The sequence below is a fragment of the Benincasa hispida genome, chromosome 2 (assembly GCF_027475165.1).
Source record: "Benincasa hispida cultivar pf3 chromosome 2, pf3_genome.v1.1, whole genome shotgun sequence".
Lineage (NCBI taxonomy): Eukaryota > Viridiplantae > Streptophyta > Magnoliopsida > Cucurbitales > Cucurbitaceae > Benincasa > Benincasa hispida.
The window spans coordinates 10,513,466-10,531,201 of NC_143479.1; the positions used below are offsets into that span (position 1 = coordinate 10,513,466).

A 17,736-nucleotide genomic window follows, 5' to 3' on the forward strand; every position below is an offset into this window, starting at 1 on the left:
TAGGGTAGTTCAAAACAATATCATGTTCGTAATATTGAATTCTCGTGATTTCCAAGATAAAACCCTTCTCTCTTATAATCGATTTAATTTCACAATCAGACATATGGCGAGCCATCCTTAAGCATATCCAAATTAAAACCGTTCCAAATTCAGGGTAGTTCAAAACAATAACACGTTTGTAGCATCATATTCTCGTGTTTTTCAGGACGTTTCTTTTATGGCCAAACTGTCAAAAAGATAGAATATTAGTAGCGAAGAATCAGAATGCTTCTCTAATTCATTTCTTCAGTGGTTCAACATGTGAAGGAAATAAAGAAATGTCATACATACAAAGCTAAAGAGGAGTGGGGATGGCGAAGGAAAAAGAAAAAGAGAACAAATATGTGAAGGGTCCGTCCCAACATGCATGAAACTTGTAAGCACAAATTAAAACTGTTCATATCTTCAGAGTAACCTACAAAATAAACAAGTCCGAGCAATCTCCTCCATCCAACTCCAAAGAGTTTCTCCTGCAACGTCAAATCTGGTTCCTAATCCTACTGCCCTGCTCAAAGCAGTTCCACACCATCAGCTGTTAAGCTTTAGAAAATATTAGACTTCGCCAAAAGGAAATCGATAAGGAAAAAAAAAAACGAACTGGAAAAGTAATATTTCTCAAGAACCTGATCCATAGAAGATCGACCTGCTATGTATAAACTGAGGTGGCGCGGGCCAAATAAAGAAAATGTATTTGAAATCTCCAAATTATGCTAAATATGACAGGCATCTAATCAAACTGGTCCACCTTGTTGTTTGTAGAAGTTCCCACCATCTCTTCTGGACTGACCTTGGCCCCTCTCCACGTACCTTGAGCTTGAATGTTGAGTCGTATCCTTAGGTCTATCGTTGTTTGGTTTACTATTGTGTGACCCAACTGGTTGATATTCGTACTGCAGATTTTGTCTTTGCCTGTCTCTATTAGCAGGTGGATGATGATGCTGCTTATGATGTTGAGAGGTATTCCTTTCCCGACGAGATTCTGACCCTCTTCCATAACGGTTATTGTTCTCACCGCCTTTATGGTAAAATGTAGGCAACTGTTGCTCCCGTCTGACATCTGTATTTGCTGGAGCAACATCCACTGTACGGATAGGACCTTGGTTTGGGGAGTAGGGACGCTCCTTGCGGGAAGAAATTTTCTTCTCTCCCCTGGCCCCATGATGACCAACATTTGATCCCTCTTCTGTGATGGTTCTTGCACCAGTCGATGTATCATACTGGTTTTGGGCCACATCATCACTCGTTTTTATGCGATGTGAGGTTAGTCTAGGTCCCATTTTATTAGTCTGTGCAGCTTCAGCATCAACATTTTGATAATTGTGAGGTTGTTGTACCATCCGTGCTTTGGGTTGCCAATGAGATGTTGAACGTTCCCCAACACCCCAATTCTCTTTGGCAGCAGCAGATACATCTTTTTGATCTGCCTCGAGCACTTCGGAGTCGGAAGAAATTTTTTCATTGTCCCCGCTTCTAAATTTCTTTTCATTGAGATCATAATTGTTACTGATACCCTTGTGCCCCTTCGATTGGGATCGTTTTCCCCTGCCTGTCACTCCCTGGTCTCTTCCAACAGCCACAGTGACAGGTGGGATAGAGGCTGAGTAGTTGGGATCATTCCATCCTTCAGGTGGATCCCACTCATCAATCTGACTCACGAACTCATTGGTGGAGCTTCCAGTGGCCTTCTCAGGTAATTGATATTCAACTGTTTTTTGAACATGACTACCGGCATTTGAAACATAAGATGACTGATCTTGTAAGCCTTGCCCGTATTCTGTTGACCCCCGTTGCTGCCACGATGCATGTGCCTTGCTTTGTTTATGGTGCCTACCATCCCCGTTTCTATGATCTGTGGAAAATCCCACATTGCCAGAAACAGCACCAGCAGATCTAGTATTATCAGAACTTTGAGAACTCGAATCTGCCTTATTATCATCTGGTGCCTGGTTCATAGGGGAAATATCTTGATGGATGGTTCCTTGCTGTGCCAATTCTTTGGCTACTGGCTTCGGTACATATATCTCCCTTTCAGCTCGCTTATTTTTTGGAATATTCTGCACTTGATTATCAATCTTCACAGATGAAGCAACAGACTCTGCTTCGTTCTTCTGAATAGTTTCATCGGTAACCTCACATTTGTTGAGAGATCTCACAGGGGCCCAGATAACCGAATCACTGCCATGGATCTTTTCTCCTGGTCTATTTTGAGCATTTCTTGGCATCCTGCGAGAATGCTGAGACTTCCACTGACCGTTACCTTTGCCAAGGGTCTCTACAACTGGCAACAGAGGTTGCTGCTCTCTAAACTGATTTTCATCTGGCGGTTGTGGATCTGAGGGAGGATCCATTACAGATTGAGAAGCCCTTGGTTTATCATATTCCGTTGTAAGCATTGCTTCTTTTGAAATCTGAGGTGATGATGCAGATAACAAGGCCTCTTCCACTTTGTGCCTGTTCTTCCCACTTTTGTTATTTTTCTTTCTTGCATGTGTTGAAGATTCAGCAACAGGATCTGTAATGATATTGCTCGACTCCTCTACAACTGTTTGAATCTCAGCTACGACTATCTGACCTTTCGATTCCTTAATTAAATGGGGAATCTTTTCAGTCTTTTCAGATGGAATATTTGGTTTTTGTTTTCCTGTACGCTTGTGCTTCAAGGATGCACCACCCCCATTCACCTCAGAAGCATTCTTACTTTGAGCTGCATCAGAAATACTTACCTCCTGCTCCAAAGATCTCAATTCATTATGTGCCACAACCTGTTCCTTATTGCCACTATTTGGTTTCTTCAATGATGTATCTCCTGATACAATGGGAGAATTTTTATTAGTGCACAAAGTTGACTCGCTATCATTAGTAGCCACATGTAGATCAGAAACTGTGGTGTGCTCTCCAGATATGGTACCAAGTGTTCTCGAATTCGGTTCTTCCATCTTATTTCTTATAGCATCATTATCAGTTTCAAACGACTGATTTGGCCCCTCCCCAGCTACTGTACGTCTGTTCAACTCTTCAAGTTTCGCCAAGGCCCTAGCCCTCTGTTTTCTAGTCCTTTCCTCCTCTTCCTCCTGCAATTGTTTGGTGCGTTGTTTTGCTAACTCTCTCATCTTTGTACGCTGATTAAAATAAAATCGAACAATTGCTTTAAGGAAAAAAAAAATTTGCACAAAAGAACTAGCAACCAGAACTCAGGGGGAAAAAAGAACTAGTGACCACATTAATCAAACATATACCTGAGCTTGGCTATCATTTGAATCACCTATGGATGGGGCAGGTCCATCTCCATGGCTATCTGAAGAAAATGGCTTGGCCTTATGTATAGCTCCTAAAGCATTGCGATCTCTTGCAAGCACCGAACTTTCCTGGTTGGGAGTTGCCATCATGCCTGGGGAGTCCAACAGAGGTCTTTTATGCCACCCATCAACCTCCTGTGCATTGACTTTTCCTCGGCCATGATGATCACTTCTCCCTTGCATTCCACGATTAGGCCTCCTGCAGATTTGAAGAAAGATTAAAAAGTTCTCAAGATCTTCAACAATTTTAATCAAGCAGGACTTGGACAAACCTGTGGGTGGGTGCTCCACTGTGTAACTTAACGTTCCTATCTACAGTTGACATGGTTAATTCACTGGAGGCAGGGTCTAGGACTTCATTAAAATCTCTGTTTTCAGGAAAAACAGCACTCACAACCACTTCATGGGCAACAAAATGATCAGAGTGCTTATCATCAGATTGAAACTCATCTGGCTCCTCCCTGCCACAGATAGGTGCAGCATCATGTCGCACGTCAGAAGCCCGTGCTTTTGCATTTAATCCTTCTATCTTCTGAATCAGACTTGAATCTTTTGTGGAAGTAGCCAGTGATTTGGGAACTTCAGAGAAGCCAGAAGCAGGAGCATCCACTTTTTCTAGTAAACCATCACCAGTCCTTGAGTTTCCATGAGACTTGGTTTTCATACTTTCAGAAGATTGAGCATCTTGGTTGGCAGAAGACTGAGAATACGGTTCCACCCCCAATTTTCTCCTTCTCAAATCAACTTCCTTTTTATGATCCCAGTCATTCTCAAATGGAGACACCCTCTGTTGGTCAGCCTTCTCAAGAATCAACTGATTAGTGGTTGTTGAGTTTATCCTATCTTTTTCTTCGTTCTTACCATTTATGTTTCCCTGCTGCTTCAGAAGAACCTTGTACGGTCCTTGATTATCACAAGGAAGACTAGATTCTACTTGTTCAGGAACCATACCCTTTCCACTAGATAAGCCGTGGGAACTTGCAGGGTCAGAGGCACTCTGGCCTTGGCCCAAGAACCTGTTGTAAACAGCAGGCCCAGCAGGCCCAGCAGGCATTCCCATAAATGGAGCATCTCTATCGTTAGAATTGCAGTAGCCCATGGGAGGTCGATAATATCCGTCATAGGTGACTGGACCTGGGTAAAATCCAGGTCTAATTGACATGCCTGGGTGAATAAAACCATCATGCATAGGAGGTCTGTATATATCTCCAGTTTTAGGATGGAGTCCCCTGGGTCCAGTTCCATGAGGAGGCTGGGGATTGGGAAGACCACCAGGGGGAATCTGTGGAGGATAATACAGAAATGGATCCATAGGAAAATTACCAGGAGCAACTGGCGTCCTATATGGAGGACCTCCTTGTGGAGGACCTCTATACCATACACCCCCTTGAGGATTGTTTACTGGATTACCATGCCAGGCATCATAATGTGGGGGAGGAATATTTGCACCAGGGTAAGGTTGGGGATGCCCCAACCATTTCTCTACATTTGGCCTAGATCCATCATCGTTGTGTGGAAGATTATCATTTCTCCAGGAATTAGCACTTGCAACACTTGTATTCACATTTTCAGGATCATCTGAAATTTTAAAGATGGTCAAAATAAACAGCTATACTATATAATAAAAGGACAGAATTTACAAATGGAATTGGCATGAAGCACCCAACAGTGAACGGCCTGATTTAAAAATTAATGATAATTATTATATTTTAAAAAAAATAATAAAAATAAAAATAAAAACCACATACCAATTGCCGAAGTTCCAGTCCCCTCTTTCATTGTAGCTCCCCCATTAGACCTATTATCTGTGAAACGGGAAGTTCAAGTTATTTTCAAGAGATTCCCCTTCTTCACCTTAAGTAGGTGATGGAATGTGCTTATTTCAATTTAACAAATCAACATAGAAGCAACTAAAAAGATGGCATGTTTGTCGACATGATGAGAACCAAACAGAAAACTAATCATGGCTAGCCACAGAAAAGAGCAAGAGAATCATAATAATATCCCCTAATGCTACAATAGACATCATATCATGAACTTCTCCGCAATAAGGTGACATAACGTTGAACAGCCATCGACACACACACACGTGGTGTAACTCAAATAACATTAGGCTGATTAGATAAAGATATTAGAGAAGCATCAAACTCTATGCAATGGATACCTCAGCGCTCTAAATTAATTAAGGTTTGTCTCAAATTGATAAGAGTTGGTTTTAAAGGTAACAAATTAAGAAATTTGTGGCGTGAAAGGAATTAAAGATACATCCCTTTAATACTTAAATCTAAATGAGATAGCATTAATTTAACCTGAACCACACCAAATTGAGCACTAAATATGTTCAAATACAAGAAATAATACTTCAATAGTAAAATAATCTGAGTTCAAGTAATACATAAATACAAACCTTGTGACTCAGCATCCTTTCCTACACATTCTTTCTCTGAACCCAGCGTAGGAAAGTCTCCAGATGTCAAAGAAAACCCATCACTCTTACATGGCATCATTCCCTACATGCATATAATTTATGGATGAGACATTTCAAACCAAGCTTGAATGAGGGAAGTAAACTAGAGAAGGAAATGCAGCTAACAAACTTGCTTCCAAGAATCGAAAGTTTGATTGCATTTGATAACGTCTAAACCACATACCTAAAACAGTTCTCCACCCAACCCAACCCATTTCTGATAGCATACATCTAGACCATTGATATATATATATATATATAAGTTAGGATCTGCTCTCAAGATAAAGGCCACTTATCAGGACAAGCTGATTTCTTTACCCTTTTGAGGTATAATCAGGAAGAAATGAGAAACTTCTCATGTTTAGAAAAGTTGGGAGAAGGAATGTGACTTAACACAATTTAACATCTCTGATTGGGTCGATCCTTGAAAAAAATACAAATATCCTTTTTTTCTTAATTACCAACAGCAGAAGATCTGTTGTAGATTTTTTTTTGTCTTACCATAGGTATCATTTATCTTAATAAGAGTTGGTTTTTATATTTTCAAGGAAAGGTTATATAGTTGGGAAAATGTACACAATTAAGATAAATATACGGGTCACAAGCATGATACCACTTTCTCTGTAGTCAAAGCAGAATTCCAAGCCCCTGGATTTTCTGAAGTCTCTGCAAAACGTGACAATTGTGAGCTACTGGATTTAGTTTCGGCACTGTGAGGGCGCAGGGATGTGAGTGATGCATGGCCGCTTAACGTCACAGGCCCAGAGGCAGATGATGGTCTAGAACTTGGTCCCCATGCATTAGCATGAGGTTCATGGGACCTGTCACTGCCAGCTGTTGATGGACGAGTGCCACCTCCAGCAGATGAAGGGCGGCCACAGAGATGGCTTGGTGAACCAGAAGCACTATCTGTATTTGGAGAAACAGATGAGGAACCCCATGCATTTGTTGCAGATGAAGTTGATTTATTGCCCCAACTGAGGGTACCCCTATCAAGTGTAGAAAAATAGACACAATTCAATCAAACAAGCAATCAACCAGGAAACACATAAAAAGGTTTGTGATAGAATGAGTTAGCTAAAACTTATTAATAATATGTGAAAGTGCTAAAAACAGTAAGTAATAACCACATAAATAGCTGCATACTCACTTGGGTACAATTTCCACATTTGGATCCAAACCATGGTTTTCTAACCTGAAATAGAAGGCAGAATACATAATTCAAAAAGAAAGAAGCTTACTAGGTAAAAGAGGAATATTCATATCTAATAGCATCGAGCCGATAACAACCCTGAGATGAAAAATGACAACAATGATAATTGATCGACTAAGTAAATACCTTTGACTGGGTAAGTTTATAGGTTTTGGAACAGCAACCTTTCCTAAAACAGTCATCCCGCCTCGTCTGGCTGATGTCCACCTGCCAAGTGTGGAAACAGTAAGATGTTTGAAGGACTCACTTTGGGATACATCAGATAATAATAGCTTTTTAATATAAGACAAACATATTTTTAAAAGTCCAATATCAATTCCATATTTATTTCTAGGACAAATTATGTAATACCAATAATTTTCCTACAAAAAGAGCAATAAAAGAACAAACGCTTCTTTACGTTTGCCTTCAGAGTTCAGTGGAGTATTCTTCCTAAATAAGCCAGCAAAGGCTCTATCATTTACTTCCTAAGAGAATGGAAGTATTATTTTCAGGGTTGTAGCGATGCAGGAGTGATGGATCAAGACCTCTATTTGAGCTATTAACAACAACAACAACATCCCTATTCATTTATTTTGGCTAGCTGGAAAACCTTTTTGTAGTTCCCCTAGCATTGATAGAGTTCAACCCCTAGACATTCCTTCCCTGTATAATATTTCATTGATATTATTTCCTCTTCTTTTCTTTTTCTAAACAAGAAACAAAAAATAAATAAATAAATAAACTCCTCGTTCATTTATGAAAAGGAAGATATACTATTGCCTTTTATCCAACACATACGTGCACTTTATAAAATTTCAAGGAGCTTTGTAAGTCTCCTATCAATGAATAGGTTGAAAATTATAATCTCCTATCTCATTTATTTTCAAAAATAATCAATAAAGTTGCAAAGAAAAAATATCTCAAGAATTGTGGGAATGGGAACAACGTTTGGTGCTATTACTACAAATTCATTCATAGCATTGATTCAAGTTGCAGCAAACAGCAGGTAATTCGAGTGATTTCAGAAACCTCGATCTATCATCCATGCTTAATGCAGTTGCTCGCCCAAACAGAATCTAATTACTTAATACATGTGATCAAAGCAAAAAAGAATGAATGAAAACTCAAATTTCACAAATCCCAGTTAATTAAATATCAACACTGCAAGTTGCAGTAATACAGATGGAGGGTAATGCAGTACCTTCTTTCTCCACTCAACATACTTGATGTCATGATTGAACAGTTGTAGCAAGGTCATTCAACCAAATTTAATACAACCTGAGAAAAAATGCCATCATTACATTTTCAAATGATCATGAACATTAATTATAGGAAATAGCAATGGAAATAAGCATTAATATTTTCTTCATCCGGATTCATCAATAAAATCATCCAAGTTGTTAAGATCAATCAGCTAGCCCAAAAGGACGCATCCATTTCCATTCTGCTTTTTGATCCACTTTAGAATGGAGAACCATAACGGATCATTTATTACTTCTTTTATTTAAAATAAATAAATAATAATCTATTTCAATCACAGATTCTTTTATTAAAAAAATTAAAACCTTGAAATTTCAATCAATATCCAAATTGAGTATTCACATTTCCAAACTAATCAATCAGTTGCTTATTGATGCACCATTGCTTGATTCTTTAGAACAATTCAACTCTAGGTCTGAAATCATTATGCAATTGGTCGCTCGGTTGATTATGTTTGGGGTTCCAAGATCAATGCATAGGAGATTCAGGTTAAAGGAACTCTAGGTCTGAAATCATTATGCAATTGGTCGCTCAGTTGATTATGTTTGGGGTTCCATGATCAATGCATAGGGAGATTCACGTTAAAGGACTTTCCCTCACTAAACAATCCTTCTTTTAGGTTCATGCAACATCTTCTTTAGCTCTCTCTCTCTCTCTCTCTCTCTCTCTCTCTCTCACACACACACACACACACACACTCTCATTGGGCGTGATCAAACATAAATGAAAAACAGGGCAACCAGCTCATTCTTCATAATCAAGCAATTGCTCTAAGCTATAGATTGGTTAAAATCCTATTCTCCAAGACATAAAAAATTTGGAAGCTTCTCTTTGCCCCAATTATATTCATTGTTGCAGTCTAAAACTACATATGTCCCGGTTCCCATAGGAGTCAGTCCCACCCACGGCTCTATTGACGACGGTTCAAAACCTATCTCACCGTCGCGATTCAAACATTCCGGTGAACTCAAAATGGAATGGAAAAGAATATATATGTAATTATGGCTACACAAGTGCAAAACAATAAATAAATGATGGAGAAAATTCAACAGATAGATACGAAGTAATAGAAACTATACTAGTCCGGCTCCGACCCTTCAAACAACTATGTAAACCCCTAGTGCCTCGAGTAGTTTGCTAACTAATTAAACGTGATTAGAATCCAGGATAGGGCAAATAGCCAAACATACAAATATGAAAATTTTCCATTATCATCCATACTTCATCTATTTCTTATGCCTCGCTAGTTTTCCCTTTTCCCAAAAATCAAACGCGCGAAATTTGGTAGACGATTTAATGATGAAATTTGCAGAGAACAACTTGCCTGAGATGAAATAGGGTTCAAATGCTCCGTGCAAAACCTAGAGAAGAAATGGGGGCGGAAGTAGCTGGTCGATATTTCAGAAATGGAAGAGAGAAACGGAGGGGGAAAGAAAACAAGCAATCGGAACCTCAGAATCGGTGGAAGATCGCGATGAGGGTTCCGGCGAGGAGATCTCGGCAAATGAAAAACAAGAAGTCCAGAGTGATGGGCCTGCGATCGGAGCAATAATAATATATGGAATGAACGGGCGGAAAGGGAAGAGAGCAGAGGAGTTCGAGGATGGACGACGAGTTTTTGTTTTGCCTTTGCAGTGCCTGTGATTAATTGATAATATTAGAAATATTAATCATACGTATAATTTATCTTTATCAATAATTTTTATGTATATAATTTATCTTTACCAATTCATGAAATGATAAAAATGTGAAAAAAAAATTATCCTCCTATTTCGGTAATTCACGGTTTTCTTTCAGATAATGTTAATGTCACCATGTAAGATTTTTTGTTTCTTTTATTTTATGATCGTGAAAACGAATCTCCATGATTGTTTTTTTTTTAAAAAAAATACTCGTTAATAGTATATGTTTATAGGTTTAAATCCCAATGTCCCACCAATAATATTACATATATAATCTATATAATTATCCTTATACTTTTAGTAAATGACTAATTTGTTTGTCAATTTTTGAAAAGCAAATCTACCTTATGTATCAATGTGTATGATGGGACACAACTGTTTGAGATGTCGGTACTTACACATTTTGAATCGGTGCATCCATTCATATCAATCCAGGTACAAAAAAAAGTAATTATATGAGTTTTAGGTGACCATGGAGACCCTTCAATATTTGAGACACGACTCTTCGAGTGTAGATGTTCATTTGGAGATGTTAGAATAATAGACGTGCAATTTGACTCGATGGGACACAACTATTTGTAGGTAGGTGGTTAACATCGAATGGGTGTGTTCATTCATGCATATATACGATATGTGTACAAAAATGTGATTTCTTAAGTTTAGGAGATTGATGAAGTATTAGGGGAATGGAGGTGGTTCTTTAAATTTCCACTTTATATTATTAAAATTATCATTTTATGTCAAATAAGTATATTTATGTCGACAAGATACCACTATTCAGATGTAGAAGATATTACACATTGAATTGGTGCATTCATTGCCAATTTGATAATATTAATTTTGTTCTTAGGAAAAGATTTCATTGTATCAATATCTTTATAAATCATCGAGTAGTAGAAGCCATTTTAATATACTTAAAATTTGTGACTAATTGAGAACATAGTTAAAATAAATTAGCATGATTCACAATTAAAAAAATCAACATTCCCACTGCACCTTTGTACTAAATAAGACAATGAATTATATACTATCTACAAATTTCATAAATACGTGCATTATGCATGAATCATTTCTAGTGTTCTAAAATAGTATATAAATTAACTAATGAGATAGAATTGTATCATTTGCTAACAAACTAACTTTATTCTAACTCGATAGTTAAAACAAATTTACCTCCCTCCATCATAGTTCAATAGTTAAAATATATTTATCCTTGTTAGAAGATTTGAATCTCCAAACTCACAATAATTCTTATAATCGTTAACAATAGATTACTATTGTAATATGAAAATTAAATATTAAATTTTAATGACCTCATTAATATCTTAGAGAACTTGGGTCCACCAAATGAATTAAATAATTTTTGTAGTTATATATGAATTAAAGTAGCATAAATGTAATCTATTTGGTAATGGTTGACTCAAAAAATAAATGTATGTTGTAATGTTTGTCAAAGTAAGTTTGGCTCATTGATTTCAGCGTATGCCCCATTTCTAGAGGTCGGAGATTCAATTTCTTCACCTCTAATTGTTGTATTAAAAAAAAGTTGAATAACCTATATTTTATGTTGCTCAGATTTGAATAAGAAAAATTGATAGCCCATACTAACTTGTAAATTCGTGCACAAGCTCATTTCAGAAAGAACACACTCATACAAATTATTTGAAAATAAGCTTATATTTACAATTTCTTTCGTTTTCGAAGTTCAAAATTTAAAATTTTCAGACCTCTAGGTATCAAAACCATAACTTAAACAATTGAAATAAGAAAAATATTTGGGTATAATCCGAACTACTTCTATATTTGTGTAGCTTAAGAATTGTTTAATCAAAAGTTGTCATCTAACAAGAAAAATTTGATTTTTCTAAATTAAATTATTATTATTTTTTACCATACAATAAATGAAATGACCGTAAAGAGACAGATATAGCCAAGACTACACTCAAACATTATGCATTAAAATGTGTTTGCAAATTCAACTTGTAAACTTACTATTTGTTAATAGAGTCTTTTGTAACTTCAAGTATTTAGACCGACACTTGTAATAATAATATAAAATCATGTTAAATTTGAGAACAATCACCAACAACCCGTGATTTATTCTACTAAAGTGGGAACTAATAGAACAGAACCTATTCGTCTTTATCCGTGTCTTGTGGCCACGCTTGTAAGAAAATTCAGGTAGAATAATTCAACTAGAAAACTGAACGGAATATATTGAATATGTTATTTTGACGTGCTCGCTATAGCGTTGCTTCAGAGACAATGCTTCAAAACTTAAAAAGTTATATTCATATTTATATTATTTACAATTTTCACCCTAAAATTTAAAGATGTATGTTATATAAACTTATCTTTCTACCCACGAATGTAATTATTAGTGAATCACATAAATCGTTATGTCGATTCTCTACTATTTACGTTTTCTATTTTCTTTGTTTACCGATTCCATGAACAAAAATGGTTAGATTAAAAATTACAAGTTCATACACTTAATAACCATAGGCAACTATCGAATTTTTGTTAGAACATTCAATTCCCCTTAATTGTTTAGTGTCATCTCATTTATTTTAGAAAAAGTCGATGAATCTATTTGCCCTATATTTTTTATAAAATTTTCATAAATAATCCCTCAGGCACTTTATGAGGGTTTTTATCAAACCACATATATCATTTACGAGGTTTTGTCGAACCGAAAAAACTACATTCTAACTTTAAAAGCCACAATGACTAAATTTTAATTTTCGTTAAACCAGTTTGTAATTTAATATTTTTTAGTACAACAGGGGAAGGAGAATTCGAACCATAGTCTTATTGGTTGTAAATGCACTCCTATATCAATTGACATATGCTCGCTTTGGCAATTTAAAGTTTTTATTAAAGGATAGGTCTCACACACTTAATATTACTAATGAGTTTGCAAATCGAATAATAACAAAGGTATTTAAGAACAATAAATCAAAATGAAAAAACAACACAAGGAGTGAATATAGCAAAATATGAACGAATTTGTTACTCATGCTCAAAGAAATAGTCTGACGTCAATTTGGCTGGAAGATTACGCACCATGAATGGATTCCTTTCTAAACATTGATAGGTGTTTTTTACCTAAGTTGTTGTTATGTTTCGCTCGTCTTTCTTAAAAAAAAATAATAATACAACAAAGCAAAAACAAAACAAAATATTATTGCAATTACCCAGAGTTCTAGTACGTGAACTTCCCTTGTGTTCATGTTAATTTTTTTTAGTTACTTTTCACTCCATTGTACCGTGAACATTTAGGCGTTATCTAAAAAACAAGCAATGCTGAAGCTGGGGAGTCTATTTTCATACTGTTGTTTTCTTGTTATTTGATGTTTTTGGTTTGGATGGATGTCCTGCTCATATGACCTCTAACTACTACAAAATTGTATTTATTTGAGACTTAAGTTCACGATCAATGACAATAAACAAAACTAAAAAGGAAAAATATGGTAAATCTTTAATCTTAGTACCAATTGACTCAAATGGAAGAGAGGTCAAATATGGGAATTCGTGGCGATTCCCACCGTCTCTTTAATTTTTTTTTAGAGTTGAATGGTGTGAAGATGGAGATTCAAACACATTTCCTTTAGGACAAAAACAAATATATCTTCATAAAACATAAAAATGAGTGTTAGAGATAACAGATCCCCATGTCTTCACAATGTTTGTACACTAAAATTGAACCTCCCAAAATTATTTCTAAATGTGTACAATCAATCAATGAACGCTAAGTCTAACTCTAATATCCTACATACTATATGTATTTTTGGAAATTATCCATCCCGATTTTGCCATTTTTATGATTGGGGCCCATATTTAAGGTAACAAAAATCAGAATGCACTTTGAGCTTTTGATTTTACTTTTAGTTTCACAAAAAAAAAGCATCATACCAATGAAGATTTTTGTCCAACTTATTTTATCTAGTCAACGTGAGATTTTTGTATTCCCTAACAAGGATGGATGCCTTGCACAATTGCAAATGGACAGATCTCAATAATTTGAGGAATTTATGCAAAATGTTATGTTTTTATAATTTTAGAAACATTAAAAAAATACGCTTAGTGATAATTTAACATGAAACAAGAATAAATATTCATGTGATTAAACTTCTTTTAGGTGGAATCACTTACCTCCACACTCCACGTTTGAACCCATAGTTGAAAATCTCTGGATTCCTCATTGTGTATCGAATCAGCACATACAATTTGAGAGGGAAAATTGAATTCTACCCTTTTTATTCGTATGAAATATTTTCTTCAGCAGAGCGTCCACATCATATTGTAGAAGCAGCCAGCAGTAGACCTGAATATGCAGAATTCCTGTTGTCAACAAAATAAAAATAAATGGGTTAAATTGTAAATTTGGTCCAGGTAGTTGGGAGAAAGTTAGGATTCCAGTTCCTAAGATTTTGTAAGAACTATTAATGGGGATTTTATTGAACCACAAAAACTATTGATGAGGTTTTATCAAACCATAGAGACAAAATTCTAACTTTTAAAACCATAAGGACTAAGATTAACTTCCTTCCAACCATAAAGACCAAGTTTGTAATTTGACCAAATAAATATAAACATATAAAAAATGAAAACTCCAACTCAACTTAGATACCAACACACATTTGAGTTTTCAGTCAGCTTTCTGAAGATCGTGAAGAAATGATAATGAACGCAGAAACTTACGAGTTGCATGGGCTTATTAGCGATAACTGACCTTCATCTCTGGAGAAATGTAGCTCCACAATTAGCGAAGTGTTAGTAAATATCAAATGTACTTGAAAGACTTCTTTTTTATTTCCCAAAATATGAACAGGTGGAATTTTATAATCTTTTCAGTACGCGCCTGTCTTAATACAACCTAATTTGGACCTGTTGGTCGAGAGTGATAACGCTCCTCAGTCTTCAAAGATGGCAGGCAGTGTAGCTTCAGTAAAATATTCCTTCCTGATTGTATCTACGGAACAAAACCTCACCTTCAAAAATGAAAAAAAATTACAGAAACTATTAAAATACTTGGAGCAAATTTAGGATGTAGGATAGGGCTTGAAGACAATAACAATTCCAAACAGCTTAATAAAACTTAATAGACCAAGTATTTACGTGATTGAGTTCTTTTTAGATGAATAACCAAACTTGAGAAATGGAAGTGTGCGTACCAGAGAGGCATATGATTTTAGTAATGGCTTGGTAAGTTGCCATAATGGTCTGAACACAGATGGAGCTTCCACAAAGAGGACTTGACCTAGCCGTTTTGGATAGTAGAAGTAGAACACATCAAACTGCCAGGGAAAAGAGCATATAGAGATCAGAAAGAACAAATAACAAATGACAAAGAAGCCATCAAAATGCAAAAAATCTCTTGACCCATCCAAACCCCTAACCAATCAGAAACCGGAAACATAGAGCCCTCAGGAGAGAGAAAAACAGGGAAAGAAAATCCCATTTTTCTTCCCTTCCTTTTTTTTCTTTGACAAGAAACATAAGTAGATTCAAAAGAGGGGAAGAAAACCATCTAAGCGCTGGGGGAAGAGGAAACCCCACCCACAAAAATACTAAAGGAGAGTGTTTCAAGACTATAGTTACAAAAACAAAAGTTCCTGTAATTATAACACCACCAAAAAGCAGTGTGCTGTACATTTCTACAAAAATTTTCAGAACAGGAAGACTCAGTCTTCAAAAGTAAGAAGATTCCTTTCCAACCAAATATTCCAAAGGAGTGCTCTAGCCACTCAATCCCATTTTTCACGCTAAGAAATGAGTTATACTGCTAGCTATTAAATGAATCATTCTTGCAGCTGCAAGCCTAGCACTCTGGTAAGTGGTAAGTCTATTAACTAGTTGTCTTGTGGAAAAGGAAAATGGAACATAATTTTCATGCTTAAAATCAATGATTTGCCTAAACAACCATTATAGAAATGGCTGCTTCCTAGTAAAGTAAGCAGAAAACTTGTGATGTTAAAAAGCGTAAAATGCATACAGATCATATAGTTCCGCTCGTGCCAAGTGGTAAACAAATGAATCACAGCACAAACTTACAAACAGTGTTTCTGAGTTCCCACTATATATTGAAAATGATAATTTCAGTTTGTAAAATTACCAAAAATGTCAAGAACCTAAGATCCGCATTCTCAGTACGAAAACCTCGCAGATCAATTATTCCAAGTATTTCTTCTTTTCCAGGTGGAAGCTTGTTCAGTGCCTTCTCTACATAGAACACACACAATTTCTCGTCCTCAACAGGATCATGGACCTGCAGTCAAGTTACTATCAAAGTCAAATTTCAAGTTAAGAGAGTAGATGAAAACATAATTTTACTATTAAAAATAAGAAAAAGTGTCACTGAGGAAGGACATAGGGCATAGTGCACGTCCTAAGGTCAAACTTCACCATTCATGGAGGAGTAGGTGCATCATCAATTCATGAACAGTTACAAGTTACAGCTCATAAGCTTTCAAGTTACAATAACAAAGGAGTGCATCTTCAATTACAAAGGAAGACAATTGTACTAAAAATGACCCGTGGATAATAATGGGCATTGGGTAATTGACTCAAACGTCAAACCAAAAAAAGGTTTCAAATATCAATAGGTAACCAGGGAACTTACTGCAGGTAAATGCTTGGAAGCCACAACTATGAGTACTGGCCGGTCATTGACATCAAGAAACTCGTGGATGTATGCCTTCCCAGTTTCAGCCATTCCTTTTACTGAATATTCAGACAGTTCATCTACTCCAAATTCCTGACGCCAGTTCTGTTTGAGATAGAAGGGAAAATGAAATGCATATAATTATCTAACCAATGCTATGACATTATCATTCCTCATTAACTAAAACTTCAATATAAATCATGTAAAACTTTTATCTTAATCTTATTTCAAAAACAACTCTTCCAGCAAATTCAGTTTTCGTGACGCCAATTGAACAAGAACATAATGTTTATAAATTAAATAAAAAAAATAGAGGGGTTTCAAGTGTATACAATAGCTTTCGTTAATTTTGCAACCGCATCTTCAACAGAAAACTTTCGGTCCTTCAGAAACCAGAGGATCATCTCTTCATCGTCCCTTCCATTCCGACCTAGAGGAAGATTAGAATGTTCTCTTTCGAGTTTCTCCTTCACTTCCAAGACAAGCTGCAACACTTCATAACACGAACCATAAACTATATATCCAGTGTATCATCATATAAATTTATACATACAGGAAACGCGATCAACCAGATTTAAAGCTGCTTGATCTTCAATTAGCTGCCCGTAACACAATAATGGCCACGTATTGCTCGATTGACAGAAAGTAAACACAAACAAATCACAGAAACAAAATCATAAAGAAGTTTGAGAGCGTAATTTCAATCCCACATATTCCGTTTTAAGGATTCGCGACTTACCCATTCAGTGACTTTGGCAACATACAACACTCCAACATCGCATGCTCATGGAAAATGGGTATATGTCGGCAGATAATGTGAACCAAACGCGAACTAAAAGTGGTAGATAATGAGCGAAAGCTTAGTACCTTGCGCGAGTGATCGGAGTCGGAGACGCAATTCTGAACAGCGAATCTGCGGAATTGAGTAGCTCTGACTGGAATTGGATAACTTGAGGGGAGAAGCGGGTGGCGTAGAGTGAGGCTGAGACGCACCGCCATTTTTCAAGCAGGATAGAAGATGAAGTGTAGACAAAGAAGCAGGTAAGTGAATATAGAGATGAAACACTTGCGGCAAACACGAATACTGAAATTTAAGTGTTTTTTCCTTTTTTCTTTTTTCTTTTTTTCAT

At 36.3% G+C, this 17,736-nt stretch overlaps 2 protein-coding genes across 13 annotated transcripts; both read right to left on the minus strand.

Moving 5' to 3' along the window:
* Positions 1–245: 245 nt before the first annotated feature.
* Positions 246–9,916, minus strand: MOS1 (modifier of snc1). 7 transcript variants are annotated; one of them, XR_005480254.2, is made up of 11 exons: positions 9,582–9,916; positions 8,199–8,275; positions 7,142–7,222; positions 6,953–6,997; positions 6,416–6,791; positions 5,743–5,845; positions 5,084–5,140; positions 3,608–4,913; positions 3,276–3,534; positions 683–3,158; positions 246–539 (listed from the first exon to the last, which is right to left on the minus strand). XR_005480254.2 is itself a non-coding variant. In XM_039023705.2 (10 exons), exons 2-10 carry the CDS (start codon positions 8,228–8,230, stop codon positions 771–773), a joined length of 4,647 nt encoding a protein of 1,548 aa, XP_038879633.1. In that variant the 5' UTR covers positions 8,231–8,275; positions 9,582–9,916; the 3' UTR covers positions 246–770. The 7 variants fall into 7 exon arrangements, 1 of the variants encoding a protein (XP_038879633.1); XR_005480251.2 differs by having other exon boundaries at positions 246–544; XR_005480253.2 differs by having other exon boundaries at positions 246–571.
* A 4,054-nt stretch (positions 9,917–13,970) lies between these two features.
* Positions 13,971–17,693, minus strand: LOC120070675 (Sec14p-like phosphatidylinositol transfer family protein). Of its 6 annotated transcripts, none has more exons than XM_090311163.1 (8): positions 17,474–17,693; positions 16,939–17,091; positions 16,565–16,711; positions 16,058–16,210; positions 15,117–15,239; positions 14,819–14,933; positions 14,644–14,682; positions 13,971–14,283 (listed from the first exon to the last, which is right to left on the minus strand). In XM_090311163.1, exons 1-6 carry the CDS (start codon positions 17,603–17,605, stop codon positions 14,856–14,858), a joined length of 786 nt encoding a protein of 261 aa, XP_090167289.1. In that variant the 5' UTR covers positions 17,606–17,693; the 3' UTR covers positions 13,971–14,283; positions 14,644–14,682; positions 14,819–14,855. The 6 variants fall into 6 exon arrangements, with proteins under 6 accessions (XP_090167289.1, XP_090167290.1, XP_090167287.1 ...); XM_090311164.1 differs by having other exon boundaries at positions 14,581–14,682; XM_090311161.1 differs by having other exon boundaries at positions 14,804–14,933.
* Between the last annotated feature and the right edge of the window lie 43 nt (positions 17,694–17,736).

What these genes read in the sequence shown, in the direction of transcription:
- MOS1 (XM_039023705.2), bottom strand. Translation starts at nt 8,230, where the DNA reads ATGACATCAAGTATGTTGAGTGGAGAAAGAAG. An exon ending in AATGTGGAAATTGTACCCAA is followed by an intron (nt 6,792 to 6,952) that starts GTGAGTATGCAG and finishes TACACTTGATAG; the next exon opens with GGGTACCCTCAGTTGGGGCA. An exon ending in AAAGGATGCTGAGTCACAAG is followed by an intron (nt 5,141 to 5,742) that starts GTTTGTATTTAT and finishes CCCGTTTCACAG; the next exon opens with ATAATAGGTCTAATGGGGGA.
- LOC120070675 (XM_090311163.1), bottom strand. Translation starts at nt 17,605, where the DNA reads ATGGCGGTGCGTCTCAGCCTCACTCTACGCCACCCGCTTCTCCCCTCA. An exon ending in ACTCCGATCACTCGCGCAAG is followed by an intron (nt 17,092 to 17,473) that starts GTACTAAGCTTT and finishes GAAGTGTTGCAG; the next exon opens with CTTGTCTTGGAAGTGAAGGA. An exon ending in CAAAATTAACGAAAGCTATT is followed by an intron (nt 16,712 to 16,938) that starts GTATACACTTGA and finishes TATCTCAAACAG; the next exon opens with AACTGGCGTCAGGAATTTGG.